An 18,028-nucleotide genomic window follows, 5' to 3' on the forward strand; every position below is an offset into this window, starting at 1 on the left:
TCAATCAGGTCCCCCAGAGACGGTGTCGCCAAACCTGTCCTTCGTTTGGTTCCCTAACACCGAACAAGTGATCGATACAAAAACTGGATATGGGACGGTAATAGAGGTCGAACCCGAACCAAAAGCTGAGAAGTTTCGTGCGCTATCATCTACGCCATGAGAACAACTGACATTAATTGTATCTGGTGGGCTGCTTGAATTTGCGTGCGCAACGGTCTGATTGGCTAACTCAAAGCCCTAATTAATTCAGAAACGGCGCAAAGTATCGAATTTTTTCTCAACAATTACAATCTACACTACAACACCCTTTCAAGCTTCTCAGACTGTTTATGAGCACCCTGTATAATGGGCGACCATACGTTTAGAAGGTCATACAGTCCAGAATCGGTACGCCAGTCAGGCGAAATCGTTGTGAGCATTGAGGCAATAATCTCACTGCCACACCAGGTGGTAAAACACAATATCCTGCTGCACATACTCGTCCGAGCGGAATCGTCGACTGTTCAAAGTTTTTTTTAAGGCACTGAAGGCGTGATACTTGCACGGGAAGAGATCAGGACTATAGGGCAGGAGCTCGAGTGTCTCCCTCTTGAGTCGGCGTAACTTCTGCGTTACGACGTTTGTGATGTTGGGACGTGTGTTGTCGTGAAGCAGCAGCTCCCGTTGTCGAATCGTCTCCCAACAGTGGTTTCCGACAGGCATGATGCTTCATATACACTCATCGTTCACCGATGGATGCCTACCAGTGTTTGTTTTCGGCAGCCAAGAAAAGAGCATCAGCACGTTGGTCCCATTTGGACGCCTTTGGTAATAACGCCGCTATACGAGGTGCGACAATAAAGTAATGAGACTGTTGTGAAAAAATGTTGTTTATCGTTTTAGTCAACTATAGTGTTGTCCCCTTCAAAGTAGTTCCCTTCTGATTGCAAACACTTTTTCCAGCGCTTCTGTCATTGACGGTAACATTTCAGGAACTCATCTTCTGTGATGTCCTCCAAGACCATCGTCACAGGTTTTTGGGCCTCTTGTGTTGTTTCAAAATGGTGTTCCTTGACCGCTGTTTTGAATCTTGGAAATAGAAAAAAGTCCACCGAGCGATGAATAAGGCGGCTGTGGTAGTACTGAAATTTGTTTTGAGGTTAAAAATTGCTGTACTAACAGATCAGTATGGGACGGCGCATTATCGTGATGCAGAATCCAATTATCAGCAATGTTGGCACGGACATGAAGAACTCTTTTACAAAGTCTTTCTACAATTTTTTTGTAGCAATATTGGTTAACTGTTTGTCCAGGAGGCATCCACTCTTTATGTACAATTCCCCTGGAATCAGAGAAGCACACAAGCATGCATTTCACTTTTGACTTTGACATGCGACCTTTTTTTTTGGTCTGGGCGATCCCTTTGAGCACCATTGCGAACTCTGGAGTTTTGTCTCTGGATCTAACTAAAAAAACCAACTTTCATCACCAGTGATAACACGGCTCAACAATTCTGGATTGATTTCCGTTTGCTATAACAGATCGGCTGCCACATTTGATGTGAGATTTTTGGGGACCATTTTTGCACAAATCTTTCTCATACCAAGATCTTCAGTTATTATTAGACAAACCGTTTCTCGATTGATGTTCAGTTCTTCTGCAATCATTTTCAGGGGTAATCTTCGATCAGATCGTACGAGTTCACGCACCCCGGCGAAGTTGACATCTGTCGGTGAGGTTGATGGTCGTGTACTGCAGTCTTCATCTTCAACACTCGTTCTGCCTTCACTAAAGATTTTATGCCAACGAAAAACTTGAGCTCTTGACATAACCTCCTCTCCAAAAGCCTTCTGAAGCTTACCGTAAGTTGTTGTCGCGTTTTCAGTCAATTTAACCCAAAAAGAAATGGCATACTGTTGCGCAATATTATGCGGTTCCATTTCCGTGACGAGAGACACAATCACATGTTAACTTATTACAGCACAACTCACGACTGAGCAGTTGCATCGATGTGCCACTTGGTCTAGAAGCAGATTATAGACCAAGGTCAAAGATATTGTGCCTACGCAAGTCTGCAGGGTTGCCACATCTTACAAAGAAAATCAGTCTCATTACTTTATTGTCGCACCTCGTATTTCACGTTTCCGCATTTACACGCGCGTGAGAAAGTCTCAAACGCCACACCAATCCCTTGCTTAGATGTCCGTGCTTATATACCGGCTCCGGAGTCGCGTTACTCTGTATACATGCTGCAGCAACGCCCTGAAAAGGGAACTTTTTGGTCAGCCCTTACACAGAGGTGACAAAATGTCGTGAGATAGCGGTAGGGACAAATATAGATGGAAGTAGTGTCACGTACACGAGGTATAAAGGCAGTGAGTGCATTGACGCAGCTGTCATTTGTACTCAGGTGATTCACGTGGAAAAGTGTGTGACGTGATTACGGCCACACGACGGGTATTAGAAGACTTTGAAAGCGGATGATAGTTGGAGCAACATGTATGGGACATTCCGTTTCGGAAATCGTTAGGGAATTCACTATTCCGAGATCCACAGTGTCAAGAAGTGCCGAAAATACCACATTTCAGCATTATCGCACACTACGGACCACGCAGTGGTCGACAGCCTTCACTTAACCTAGAGTTGGCAGTGCTAAAAGACAAGCAACACTGTGTGAAATAACAGCAGAAATCAATGTGGGACGTACGACGAACGTATCTCTTAGTTCAGTGCGGCGAAATTTGGTGTTAATGGGCTATGGCAGCATGCGACTGACGCTGGTGCCTTTGCTAACATGACGTGCAGCGCCTCTCCGCAGCTTGTGACCATATCGGACCCTGGACGTTTGGTGAACCGTGGCCTGGTCATATGAGTCCCGATTTCAGTTGGTAGTCCTGATGGTAGAATTCAAGTGTAACGCAGACCCCACGAAGCCATGGATACAAGTTGTAAACAAAGCACTGTGGAAGCTGGTGGTGATCCCATAATGGTGTGGACTGTTGACTGTGTTTGTATGAAATCGACTGCGTTCTCTAGTCCACGTGAACTGTCTTGAATGTAAACGGTTATGTTCGGCTACTTGGAGAACATTCACAGCCATTCATGAACGTCATGTTCCCAACGACTGAATGTTTATGTATTACAGTTTCCCATGTCACCAGGCCACAGTTGTTCGCTATTGGTTTGAAGAAAGGTTATGATATTTCGAGAGATTGATTTGGACACCCAGATCACCCGATATGAATCCCCTCGAACATTTAAGGTATACAGGGTGGTCCATTGATCGTGACCGGGCCAAATATCTCACGAAATAAGCGTCAAACGAAAAAACTACAAAGAACGAAATTTGTCTAGCTTGAAGGAGGAAACCAGATGGCGCTATGGTTGGCCCGATAGATGGCGCTGCTATAGGTCAAACGGATATCAACTGCGCTTTTTCAAAAATGAACCCCCATTTTTTATTACATATTCGTGTAGTACGTAAAGAGATATGAATGTTTTCGTTGGACAACTTTTTTCGCTTTGTGATAGATGGCGCTGTAATAGTCACAAACATATGGCTCACAATTTTAGACGAACAGTTGGTAACAGGTAGGTTTTTTAAATTAAAATACAGAACGTAGGTACGTTTGCACATTTTATTTCGTTTGTTCCAATGTGATACATGTACCTTTGTGAACTTATCATTTCTGATAACGCATGCTGCTACAGCGTGGTTACCTGTAAATACCACATTAATGCAATAAATGCTCAAAATGATGTCCGTGAACCTCACTGCATTTGGCAATACGTGTAACGACATTCCTCTCAACAGCGAGTAGTTCGTCTTCCGTAATGTTCGCACTTGCATTGACAATGCGGTGACGCATCTTGTTACGCGTTGTCGGTGGATCACGATAGGAAATATCTTTCAACTTTCCCCACAGAAAGAAATCCAGGGATGTGAGATCTGGTGAACGTGCGGGCCATGGTACGGTGCTTCGACGACCAATCCACCTGTCATGAAATATGCTATTCAATACCGCTTCAACCGCACGCGAGCCATGTGCCGGACATCCATCATGTTGGAAGTACATCGCCATTCTGTCATGCAGTGAAACATCTTGTAGTAACATCGGTAGAACATTACGTAGGAAATCAGCATACATTGGACCATTTAGATTGCCATCGATAAAATAGGGGCCAATTATCCTTCCTCCCATAATACCGCTCCATACATTAACCTGCCAAGGTCGCTGATGTTCCATTTGTCGCAGCCATCGTGGATTTTCCGTTGCCCAGTAGTACATATTATGCCGCTTTACGTTACCGCTGTTGGTGAATGACGCTTCGTCGCTAAATAGAACGCGTGCAAAAAATCTGTCATCGTCCCGTAATTTCTCTTGTGCCCATCGGCAGAACTATAAACGACGTTCAAAGTCGTCGCCATGCAATTCCTGGTGCATAGAAATATGGTACGGGTGCAATCGATGTTGATGTAGCATTCTCAACACCGACGTTTTTGAGATTCCCGATTCTCGCGCAATTTGTCTGCTACCGATGTATGGATTAGCCACGACAGCAGCTAAAACACATACTTGGGCATCATCATTTGTTGCAGGTCGTGTTTGACGTTTCACATGTGGCTGAACGCTTCCTGTTTCCTTAAATAACGTAACTATCCGGCGAACGAAAAAATGGTTCTGAGAACTATGGGACTTAACATCTTAGGTCATCAGTCCCCTAGAACTTAGAACTACTTAAACCTAACTAACCTAAGGACAGCACACACATCCATGCCCGAGGCGGGATTCGAACCTGCGACCGTAGCAGTCGCGCAGTTCCAGACTGAAGGGCCTAGGACCGCTCGGCCACCGCGGCCGGCTCCGGCGAACGGTCCAGACACTTGGATGATGTCGTCCAAGATACATAGCACACGCCCGTTGGGCATTTTAATCACAATAGCCATACATCATCACGATATCGACCTTTTCTGCAATTGGTAAACGGTCCATTTTAACACCGGTAATGTATCACGAAGCAAATACCGTCCGCACTGGCGGAATGTTACATGATACCACGTACTTACATGTTTGTGACTATTACATCGCCATCTATCACAAAGCGAAAAAAGTGGTCCAACTAAAACATTCATATTTCTTTACGTACTACACGAATATGTAATAAAAAATGGGGGCTTCTATTTAAAAAAAAAACGCAGTTGATATCTGTTTGGTCTATGGCAGCGCCATCTAGCGGACCAACCATTGCGCCATCTGGCTTCCCCCTTCAAGCTAGACGAGTTTCGTTCTTTGTAGTTTTTTCGTTTGATGCTTATTTCGTGAGATATTTGCCCGGTCACGATCAATGAACCACCCTGTATAATCGAGAGGCACAAAAACTTACACTGGCAACACTTCCGCAGTTATGGGCGGCTATAAAGGCAGTATGGCTCAGTATTTTTGCAGGAGACTTCCACTGATTTGTGGAACCATGCCACGTCGAACTCCTGAACCACCCCGTCAAAAGAAGTCCGACACGATATTAGGAGGTATCCTTTGACTTTTGTCGCCTAGGTGTATAGTAAAAAAGCGGCTTATATCGCGATAGACGGTAAGAAAGCCTAGAGAGAGGCTGGAGCGCCTGTACAGTGGGCCGTGTAGGTCCACGACCCGAGCAGCGGGCGGCCGCCGCCTGTGTAACGGGCAGCGGCGGCGCTTTTCTCGCAGCCCGGCTTCTTGTTGGTCGCCTTGCCCGCTGACCGAGACCGAGGCGCAGCGGCTGCCTCGCGCCGACACGGTCCGCCCGCCAAGTGGTCTGCAGCCCCGGGGCTGATGTCCGATAGACGGCCCTCTCCAGCTATTCTGGCTCCTCTGCACTCGTGGCGCCTTGCCAGCTAGTCCTCTGCGCCTCTCTTCCGACCAGTGTTCCAGCGACTTTGTTCTGTCAGTAGGCTCTCCACGAATAGGCGGCGTATCACGGGGCGTCAAACCAAATGCGGTCGCAGGCGTGACTTCTTTTTGGTTAATGAGCTCTCAGAGTAGATCACTCCGCACTGTCTTGCCATCGCGATTTGTTACTACACGATTCTCCAGAGTCAGTTGTCGGCTGCATCTCCCGCCAACTACATTGTTTTTCCTCCCGAAAATCGATAAGCCTGAAATAGTAGCATTAACTTCATTAGCGAATCTACGGAGAACCAAAAGCGTCAGTGGATTCGAAGGGGATGACACACTAAAAAGAGCACATTATAAATGTTCCATTACCTCGTCGACAAAATTCATGCTCTTTAATTAAGGATAATTGCAGAATGTGGTGCCACACAACGTGGCACTACACAAAACTGGCGCTAATAGCATAGGCACATAGGGAACACACACCACACATATCTGTAAGTCCACAGTATTGGCGATAAGTTGAGAAAACCGTCCCGAAACACATGTGCTACGCCAGTGTTTCCTGCGCATGTACCCCGCCATCAAAATGGAGTATGATCACCATGCACACGTACACAGGCCGCACAACTGGTTGGCATACTCTGGATCAGGTGGTCGAGCAGCTGCTGGGGTATAGCCTCCCATTCTTGGACCAGTGCCTGTCGGAGCTCCTGAAGTGTCGTCGGGGTTTGAAGACGCGCAGCGATACGTCGACCGATAACATCCCAGACGTGCTCGATGGGGTTTAGGTCTGGAGAACAGGCAGGCCACACCTGATATCTTCTGTTTCAAGGTACTCCTCCACTATGGTAGCTCGGTGGGGCCGCGCGTTCTCATCTATCAGGAGGAAGGTGGAACCCACTGCACCCCTGAAAAGGCGGACATACTGGTGCAAAATGATGTCCCGATACCCCTGACCTGCCACAGTTCCTCTGTCAAAGACATGCAGGGATGTACGTGTGCCATCATAATCCCACCCCACACCATCAGATCACAACCTCCATACAGGTCCCTTTCTAGGACATTAAGGGGTTTGGTATCTGGTTCCTGGTTCACACCAGATGAAAACCCGGCGAGAATCACTCTTCAGACTATACCTGGACTCGTCCGTCAACATAACCTGGGAGCACTGTCCCAATGACCATGAACTGTGTTCTTGACATCAGACTTTATGGCCTCTACTGTGACCCGAGGTCAGTGGAATGCACCGTGCTGTTATCCAGGCGAATAAACCATGTCTGTTGTCTAGAGACAACTGTTCCAGTGGCTGCGGTAAGGTTCCGAGCAAGGGTACCTGCAGTACACAGTGGCCGTCTGCGGGCACTGACGGTGAGATATCGGTCTTCTGGTGGTGTTGTACACTGTGGACGTACCGTGCTGTAGCGCCTGGACACGTTTCTTGCCTGCTGGAATCGTTGCTACAATCTTGAGATCACACTTTGTGGCACACGGAGGGCCCGTGCTACGACCTGCTGTGTTTGACCAGCCTCCAGCCGCCCTAGTATTCTGCCCCAGTACGTATTCTTTGAGACATTTTCAACACACAGTGACCATTAGCACGTGTGAAAACGTCTGCACACTTACTCGCTGCAGCGTACTCTGACATGCACCAACACACCTTGAAACGTCCCCTTTGAACAATTATACACGACTGTCCTTAAACTGATACACAATAATTTTTTTTTAGCGCAACGCAATCTGACTTTCAAAATTCCCTACAAAAGAATGGCCCTGACTAACATTAAACTATACCTTTCACAAATCACTTACCTCACAAAAATCTTCGCTGCTCAAGCTACTGCAATACAGCGAGCGCCACTACTGCCAGCTAAATAAAAGATTCAAACTATGGAAGGCACTAACTACTGATAGGGATAGTTAGCAAATGAAAGATATTAATAGAGAACAAACAATGTATTTACCTTGATATCATCATATATAAATATAGCAGTTAATGACAAATTTCAAAACTCCGCCATCTCTCTCCCCACATCCACCACTGCTGGCGGCTCACCTCTAACTGGTTGAAGGTCTTTCCATTGTAAACTCCAACAATACTTCCTACCATCTCTGGCACAATTATCATATTACGAAGATGTGTCTTGACAATTTCGGGCTTTTCATTTGGTGGTGCTTCTTTCTTGGCTTTACGAAGCTTATTGACGAGAGCTAAAGGTTTGCGCTTCAGACCTCTTGAAAACCTACGCCGAGCTCTAGCATGGAAAAGCTCCATAAGCTGATCCATAGTCATGTCCAACAACTGATATAGATCCACCCCACGGAAAGTAAATTTCCGGAAGGTCCTCTTCTTCTTCTGGGTTTCCTCTACCTCCGCCGTGATATTCCTAAGTCCTCAACACCACACTACAGTACACCCAGGAACTCGAAGGTTTGCTTTCGCAATTGATGCCGATCGTTATAGATCTGTCATGAGTTAGCGCTTCGGTTTCCCGAATTGTGATTTGTGATCCTTTGTTGCGGTTTCCCGACGATTTGAGGTTTTCGGCGTCTCTAACTCCGGGAGCGACATTTGTCAACAATCCCAGCGTTGGCTTGGTGCTTCTTCAGAACTCGATGACGGCACCGCGGACGTTTCTCAGCTCTTGTAACGACCGCATCTGTAGACTTGTTACAACCTCTGCGTATGTGAACTGCTGCCAGCGCCACCGTGCGATGACTGCAGCTCAAATGCACGACATGGTCACCTCGAGGTGATTTACGCCCACAAACCGCCCACTAGAACGTTGTTTCACCATGTATCAGCATTATTCTTAATTTATGAGCGTGAGTGTATATTGCCGTATAAATACAAGTCATTGTTTAATGATGGTACCAAATAGTACGGAAAATTCTGGATCGATTTGCTTCAAATTTTTACTTGATACTCTAATAAACTTTCTGACCGGCGTAGGCTGCACATTTTTAATAGATATATATACAGGGTGGCTGTAATTGAAATTCTAGTTCTTTGTAGAAAAAGAACCAATGCTCAGAATAACGTCAAATTTGAACAGCATATTATTGATGCAGGAGGAATGTCATGGAACAAAAAAATTAACGAACATTTTACCAACAGATGGCTCTGTAAGCATCTTAAGGTGAGTGCAGTCGGCTGCAAATGACGGGTGAAGCACAATACGGTTATGCTATTTTGTCTAAAAGTGACATAGTGAGATCGTGGTTGTGTACAATTAATGTAGGTTGATTCTTACAAAGAAGAAGACAGCAACCAGCCACTATTAATACTGCTATTTATTTTAATAAATAGCGCCGTAACCGGTTTCGAACTGGCAAGTTCATCATCAGACGGCTGTTCACATGATTTGCAAGATACGCTTTACATACTCTTCAATTTTGGATTTTTATTCTTCCACTGTGGCGAAATATTCTTCGTGTGTTGGTGCCATCGAAAATTCCGCTCGATTTTGTTGCGAAGTTGCAGGATCGTATTTTTCAAATATTCCAAGATATACCCAGCACTTAACGTAATTTGTACATCACCATATTGTGTAAAGCACCACACACACACACACACACACACACACACACACACACACACACACCAAAAAGTATTTGCCACTGCTTCCTCGAACGCTGAATATCAATGATCACAACTGATTTGCCGATGCATTTTAAGCAACTTCAATTTACAATCAAGATTTCATTTGTAAAAAGAATAAACAAGTCTCAAGGTCGGGGAGAGGAGGGAATAGGAGATGGGCACAGGGATGGGGGGAGGAAATGGACATACAGAGGGGAAGAAGGAGATGGACAACGTGATACAGGAGGAGGAGATGGAGAAAGATAAGTGAGGGGGAGATGGATAGAGTATTTAGAGAAGAGGTCGTAAGATGATCGTCAAGTACAGCACTTTCGCGTTTTGTAAGCTGTATTCAAATATGTCGTCCAACCTGTTCAGCATGTATGTACAAAGCTGTCTTGCTTCGTATTGTTTCGGGGTTCGAATTTCAGTAGGAGTTGAAGTGTTTTCACGCTCGTTAATGCTTCGCAACATGGAAATCCGCGTTGTGGTATCACCACTCCATGCCCATGTCAGCTTTCACATTTCGTGTGAGGACTGTTTAACGTTCTATGCCCGTTCCTAGGATATGTGGCTGACTGGAAGTACAACAAATACTTAAGGAACATTTGCTTACTCTTTATTATCTTTATGCGATTGGAATGTGAAAAATTCTCGGCAATGCATGTCTATGGTGCACATAGCAATAAAATTTGGTAATGGTAATGGTAATGAAATTGTTGGTCACCTAGCCAAAGAATCTTCTGCGCCAGGGGACTAAAATCTCTAGTATGTATTACAAAAATGTTCTTCTTAGAAACATCGTAGAAGACTGACGACAGGACGCAAAAGTAAGAATTGAGAAATAACGCACCCAGTTGCTCCTCCGCGAAATATCATCCTCTTTCAATCTCAAGGGATCGAGCGACTGATGTAGTGGTAAGACGTTGGATCCGTGTTCGAATTAACGTCCGTCCAAATCCCTGTCCGACGATACAAATTAAGACTTTCCATGGTCTCATCAAATCCTGTAGGGCAATTTCGGTTTGGTTCCTTTTCAAAGGACACGATCCGTTTCTGTCGCCAATCTGAACATTTGCTGCATCTCTAACGGCCTCGTAGCCGTTGTATTACTTATTGTTCAATCTCTAGGTGTCAGTCTTCTCTGAAATTAGCTACGGACGTTTTCAAAAAGATCAGTAGTTGCAGGACATAAATTATTTGTCTCGTAAAGAAAAGAACGCACAAACCATCTTAGCTTTTCAGGCGTAGTGCTAGTTCTGCAAAGCCTGCAGGAGAGCTTCTGTGAGGTCTGGAGGGTAAAAGACGAGGTACTGCCGGAATTGAAGCTGTGAGGAGGCATCGTCTGTCGCGCTTGGGTAGCTCAGATGGCAGAGCGCTTGCCCCCGAAAGGCAAAGGTTCCGAGTTAGAGTCTCAAAATGGTTCAGATGGCACTAAACACTATGGGACTTCACATCTGAGGTCATCAGTCCCCTAGACTTAGAACCACTTAAACCTACCTAACCTAAGGACATCACACACATCCATGCCCGAGGCACGATTCGAACCTGCGACCGTAGCAGCAACGCGGTTCCGGACTGAAGCGCCTAGAACCGCTCGGCCACAACGGCCGCCTGTTCGAGCCTCATTGCGGCACACAGCTCTAATCTGCCAGGAAGTTTCATACCAGGCCTAGGAGACATTAAGTTATGGCTGTCTCCTTACACCAGTTACTGAAGCTCCATCACCAACCCTTGTGACGACTCTGTTAACAACACGAGATCACAGCAGTTAGGACGCGCTATTCAGATACACCGTCGCAGCAGACTTTGAAACTTATTACTAAGACAATGTAGTCCAAGTGTGTAAACATTTAACGTAACAGCCGGCCGGAGCGGCCATGCGGTTCTAGGTGCTACAGTCTGGAACGGAGCGACCGCTACGGTCGCAGGTTCGAATCCTGCCTCGGGCATGGATGTGTGTGATTTCCGTAGGTTAGTTAGGTTTAAGCAGTTCTAAGTTCTAGGGGACTGATGCCCTAAGATGTTAAGTCCCATAGTGCTCAGAGCCATTTGTTAAGTCCCATAGTCCTCAGAGCCATTTGAACCATTTAACGTAACAATAATAATATCTACTGGGAGAATCAAATATTTATATTACTTATATGAATAAGCTAGAGGTACAGTTTAAAAAGTCCGCCTGCTTAGCTGCGTGGTAACGTGCTCGCCTCCCATACCAGCGCGCCAGGGTTCGATTCCCGGCCGGGTTGGAGATTTTCTCCGCTCGTGGACTGGGTGTTGTGTTGTCCTCATCATCATTTCATCCTCATTGCCGGCGCGCAATAAGACTTGCACTTGGCGGTCGAACTCCCCCGAATAGGGACCTCCCGGTCAACGATGCCATACGCTCATTTCCGTTTACAGTTTAAACAAAAGGCAAAGTAAATAAATAAATATAAATGAAGTGTCAGCTTGATGCATGTAATGGATAAATTGCACAGCTTTCTATAGAACTGTCACATGTATTACTTGCAAATGGTGAGAAAGGTAGCTGGCCGCGGAGGTCTAGCGGTTCTAGGCGCTCAGTCCGGAACCGCGCGACTGCTACGGTCGCAGGTTCGAATCCTGCCTCGGGCATGGATGTGTGTGATGTCCTTAGGTTAGTTAGGTTTAAGTAGTTCCAAGTTCCAGGGGACTGATGACCACAGATGTTAAGTCCCATAGTGCTCAGAGCCATTTGAAGCCATTTGAGAAAGGTAAAGCAGCTTGAATGGTTAAATGGTTCAAATGGCTCTGAGCACTATGGGACTTAGAAGTTAAGTCCCTTAGAACTTAGAACTAGTTAAACCTAACTAACCTAAGGACGTCACACACATCCATGCCCGAAGCAGGATTCGAACCTGCGACCGTAGCGGTCGAGCGGTTCCAGACTGTAGCGCCTAGAACCGCACGGCCCCTCCGACCGGCAAAGCAGCCTGAAGATTAGCTTTACGCAGACCCTGGGTTTGACTTACCCCTTTAGTTTTAGCTGGATCTATAAAGAAAAAGAGAGTCGTCTGCACTATTGGCTGGAGACCTCGAGTGGTAGGTTCAGCGGCCTAAACAGAGAGTGACAGTTGTGTCTTAAGTGTATCTGTTGAGTGCAAGTAACTGTAATGGTATGTGAGGTTTCATGTTCATGGTGTACGATGATGGGAGAAGGGAGAGGGTGACACTCTGACATTCCACTCCTTTTCACGTTAGGCAGACATCAGCAAAAACATCCTGTGAGTGCGTTAGCGTCACCAGAATCAGTGACTGGGGTTAGGAGTGGACCCTTATTCTAGGACAGAGCACATTGGTGTTTAGCTGTAAAATTGGTTTATTTCTATTTTGTTGTTAAAGAAGCACAAGAGTTTACATAGATTGTTACATGACAATTTCAAGACAGTTGTGAATATACAGCATTATGTCCTGTTTAACAGAGATAGTACTGAACACAACAATATCAAATTTAAATGTAAGGTTCTCCACAAGATTTCTCTTACATCTACACAGTGAAGTTGGCCAATATTTCGACAAATCATCCAATTCCAGTTCTAATTTCGGTACTGTTTAGGATGACAATCAAGTCTACAGAGGATGGTTAGTTTTTATGACAAGATGAGCAAAAGATTACTCAAGGTTGCTCGAGTTCACATTAGATGCAAGCTGGTGAACCAACAGGTTTACGCCTCTGCCAGCAGCTTTTACCTTTAGCTGTGATGTGCTGTCAGCTGCATGGCTGCTCTCGCCCTCTGAAAATCCTATAAAAAGCAAATCAAAATCTTTACTGATTTTATCAGCTGAAACTCCTATGTTTCTCGTTAGGCGAGAAAACATGCACTCATCTGTAGTCTGGAAAATATGGTGATATACGTGTACATAGATGGAGCAGCATGTATACTTCAATGCCCTCTCAGTTCTTGCAAAAACAATTAACTACGTGGCTGTTTCGTTTCTCCACTATCGGAGCCCAACGACTGTTCAGCTAATTCCTCGCTGAACGTCAGATAAAGTGTACGCAGTGTTCACACAAAATTCCTCTTTTGGCCTCGTACAGAGCGTGATGCGTCCTGTTCTACACTTGATGCTGGTTCAGAGGAGAGTCCCTGAAGTATTCGGTCTTTTGTGTTTCATAGTTGTCCCCCACCTGTGTCCTTTCGTGCTTCAGGTCACGGCTTTTTCAGACCAATGGGAGCGTTCCTTTCATCTTGTGGAGACTACCTCTGCCAATCGTAAAGGGCCTACCTTTAAACTAAATCAAAATATCGCCCCCTTTTACTCTTTCCAAGTTTGTTTCAGCCAATAGGATATTTAGTGCCGGCTCCTGACGCCTACAAGTTACACACATATATCACGAGTGTACCACAGGCACTTCACATGACCAGCTGTGTCGCAGTTATGTTTGTATCCATCTGGACATCCCCCAACACAGTTTTCTAAAAAATTTCTCCGTCGCAAGCAGCGCTGCGCCACTACCTGCTCCACTCGGTGTATCGCCCGGCGCGTTCGTTTTCCCTCTCACCGCGGGTCACCATCCCATTTTAGAAGACTTCTGTTGTACGTGCGCCGTGATGGCGCAACTCGCGCCTGCCCCCAAACTGAAACGTTTCATCCAGCAGCTTTTTTCACCTTTTGCTCCTTGAAATGCAGGATTTGGCTCGGTATGTTAATACCATCAAATCGAGTGCTATCCCTTTGCATTACATACTGTACATTTTGATAGGCAAATCCGCTCATTATTGTTGAAGTATGTCAGGTAACATATACATGTATTTGTTATGATGTAGAAAATCTCAAGAAAGGCGTAGAATTAATATTCATTCAAGCTGGCACTTTACAACACTTGGTAGAAAATCTTATGAAAGGCGTAGAATTAATGTCCATTTAAGCTGACACCTTCATCTACATCTACATCCATACGCCGCAAGCCACCCGACGGTGTGTGGCGGAGGGTACCTTGAGTACCTCTATCGGTTCTCCCTTCTATTCCAGTCACGTATTGTTCGTGGAAAGAAGGATTGTCGGTATGCCTCTGTGTGGGCTCTAATCTCTCTGATTTTATCCTCATGGTCTCTTCGTGAGGTAAACGTAGGAGGGAACAATATACTGCTTGACTCCTCGGTGAAGGTATGTTCTCGAAACTTCAACAAAAGCCCGTACCGAGCTACTGAGCGTCTCTCCTGCAGAGTCTTCCACTGGAGTTAATCTATCATCTACGTAACGCTTTCGCGATTACTAAATGATCCTGTAACGATGCGCGCTGCTCTCCGTTGGATCTTCTCTATCTCTTCTATCAACCCAATCTGGTACGGATTCCACACTGCTGAGCAGTATTCAAGCAGTGGGCGAACAAGCGTACTGTAACCTACTTCCTTTGTTTTCGGATTGCATTTCCTTAGGATTCTTCCAATGAATCTCAGTCTGGCATCTGCTTTACCGACGATCAACTTTATATGATCATTCCATTTTAAATCACTCCTAATGCGTACTCCCAGATAATTTATGGAATTAACTGCTTCCAGTTGCTGACCTGCTATTTTGTAGCTAAATGATAAGGGATCTTTCTTTCTATGTATTCGCAGCACATTCACTTGTCTACACTGAGATTCAATTGCCATTCCCTGCACCACGCGTAAATTCGCTGCAGATCCTCCTGCATTTCAGTACAATTTTCCATTGTTACAACCTCTCGATATACCACAGCATCATCCGCAAAACGCCTCATTGAGCTTCCGATGTCATCCACAAGGTCATTTAGGTATATTGTGAATAGCACACCTGAAATCACTCTTACTTCGGAAGGCTTCTCTCCATTGAGAATGACATGCTGCGTTCTGTTATCTAGGAACTCTTCAATCCAGTCACACATTTGGTCTGATAGTCCATATGCCCTTACTTTGTTCATTAAACGACTGTGGGGAACTGTATCGAACGCCTTGCGACAGCCAAGAAACACGGCATCAACTTGGGAACCCGTGTCTATGGCCCTCTGAGTGTCGTGGACGAATAGCGCGAGCTGGGTTTCACAGGATCGTCTTTTTCGAAACCCCTGCCGATTCCTACAGAGTAGGACCTTACAACACTTGGTTTCGAAAGTAGACTACTACTCTCGAGTTGTGCCAAGGAGGCCCACTCAGCTCGACTTTGACACTTATACATTTGTAGTATGACAGCCAATCAGCCACTCAAACAGATACATTAGAACAGACCGTGCTGTATAAAATTCTTTGTTTCAGATGGCAAGAGAAATTAATCCAACGCTGGTCAATGTTTGGATGCTTATTTTGAAAAATTAAAAAGTGAGCAGTCCAAGATGGGTCACATGAAGGATGTCCTTGGACTGTGAACAGAGGTGAAAACTTTGCCAAATCATTTTCACTGCCAACATGATTAACAATGATAACGCCAACATTATGGTCCACTCCTTTGTGAGACCACACAGTAGTTTCAGTCAAAAAATTTTACACAGCTGTCGTGCTCCAGTCAACTGTCTCCCTGTCTATCATAAAATCCTACTCACTTCTTTAATCACACATGTTTTATCAAAACTGCTCCTACCGTTACTCAAATGGACGAGCCCTCATCATTGGATCAAAATTATTCTGTAGATCAGAATAGCTTATGACTGTGGATGCATACCACTAGTTTGTCACAAAAGGCATACTGCTTAGCGGCTGCTTCTGAATCTGTATCCAGACACGTAGTCATCTTGCTCTTTCAATTTTGACTTTGATTCACATAGACCTTCAAATTATTATGTTTGTACTCGTACTTTGGATGGAACATTCTTAGCTTATCTGAGACACAAAATCGTTTGCCCTTTCGACTGTCATTGGTCATAAAAGGATCAATCCAGCTGTCACTTTTTGTAGCATTACAAGTGTTGACATATCCCTGCCATGGGGACCAGCCAGTAGGAGGTAAGTCTGGTGATGCTTCTATCGTCTTTGAGATTCCAGTCTAACCTCACAAAACCTAGTAGAAAGATTTGTACCAGTCACTATAAGTAGACGTAACAGGCACAAGGTAATATGTGCAGTAGATAATATCACATTGGACAGGCTCATGTACACAGTCATCAGTTTCCTGATTCACCATGGAACACCAAAACCTTACACTCATTAGATTTTTAAAACTCCCATTCGTATGTATTCATTTGCCCTGCACCTATTGACCCCCTGTCACATCTTTCAGTCTTTGGAAGATTTTTTTAATAATGGTTCACTAACGGTGTCTCTTATCTTTCGTTGCCCGCACTGTAGACAGCACTGTTGTTATCATCCATATCTTCCCAGATTTTTTTTAAAATTTTTGTTTCAAAACATTCTTTCGCTACTGAACATTATACCCTGGCGAACTAATTTTCTAGCGGAAATTGGTGTTAGCTGTTGTGATAGACCTCCTACATTATGACGGATCTGCACGCCGTTGCTCTGTTATTCCCTCCGTCTGCTATCACGTCAACGAATGGTCTCTGGAGAAAAAGGAATATCAAGATTTAACGTTCCGTTGACATAGGGGCAGGATTCAAACATAGTCTTTGTCAAGGATGGGGATCAAAATCAGTCATGCCCTTTCAAAGAAACCGCCCCAAAATTTGCCTGGAGTGATTTATAAAAATTACGGAGAACCTAATCTGGATGGCCGGACGCTGATTTGACGCGAGTCAAGTGCGCTAATTACCACGACACCTCTATCTGTGACCCGTCTGTCGACTCTCTGCTTATGTCTTTCTATCAGTAAGCGCCTTTTGCCCGTAGTTTGATGAATGCTTCACGGTCACTTTACAATATTCCACATCTTATGTCTATTTATCCAAGTAGCCGACTACAATAGTTACATACTGTCTCCGGGTTGTTCCCATTTTTATTTCAGTGCGCGAAATCTTGCATATGGCCAGGAACGTTTCCTCATTGGGAAACAACTTGCTTAACTGCACACAGTTCCTTGGGATAAAGCACTTGTTGAGAGACAAAAACTTGTCTATGTTTCACCAAAACGGATTCGTGTTTATATTCTGGTGCCATACGTACTTCGGCGATAGAGATTCTAAGCTGAACATGATCGCAAGGATCTGCACAGCCTCTATTTCATCGCCACAACATACAATTGAATAAACAGGTAAGTTTAATATTTTCTGTGTTTGAAGTTTTAAAGTACTACTCTTCCATATCACTTCTACGTCAGCTGTTGGCTCGGATAAACAGCATTAACACGCTATTTTGTACGTTTGTGCTTTCGGGATGACGACAGAATATATATGTGTTAAGCTAACGTCGTCACGGAAGTAGTGTGTGTGTGAAATCTTATGGGACTTAACTGCTAAGGTCATCAGTCCCATGGAAGTAGTAGCGTATTTTATTTGCCCCTCGGTCTTGAAATGAAGCGTGTAGTAATCTTCGCATCGAGGTAAACGGAGGATGACATGCAAATGGAAAGCTGATGATGCTGCCTTGTTTCACTGTCCGTCCTACTATTTGAAGGCTCGAGCCAAGCAGCCAAGGTAAGTGAATGGTGCTACGGACAAAACTACAACGTCACTGCTTTCAGCTACAGATTGGCTGGTAAAATTAATGTAATTGTAGCTCAG

At 44.9% G+C, this 18,028-nt stretch overlaps 1 protein-coding gene across 1 annotated transcript in view; it reads right to left on the reverse strand.

Moving 5' to 3' along the window:
- The window catches only part of LOC126416991 (uncharacterized), a 61,488-nt gene extending 53,343 nt beyond the window's left edge, over positions 1-8,145 (reverse strand). Inside the window, exon 1 of the mRNA XM_050084876.1 lies at positions 7,909-8,145. Coding sequence (XP_049940833.1) covers positions 7,909-8,145 — 237 coding nt within the window. The remainder of the gene's footprint in view (positions 1-7,908) is intronic.
- Positions 8,146-18,028: the final 9,883 nt, after the last annotated feature.

The sequence above is a fragment of the Schistocerca serialis genome, chromosome 8, assembly GCF_023864345.2.
Source record: "Schistocerca serialis cubense isolate TAMUIC-IGC-003099 chromosome 8, iqSchSeri2.2, whole genome shotgun sequence".
In the NCBI taxonomy this organism is placed as follows: domain Eukaryota; kingdom Metazoa; phylum Arthropoda; class Insecta; order Orthoptera; family Acrididae; genus Schistocerca; species Schistocerca serialis.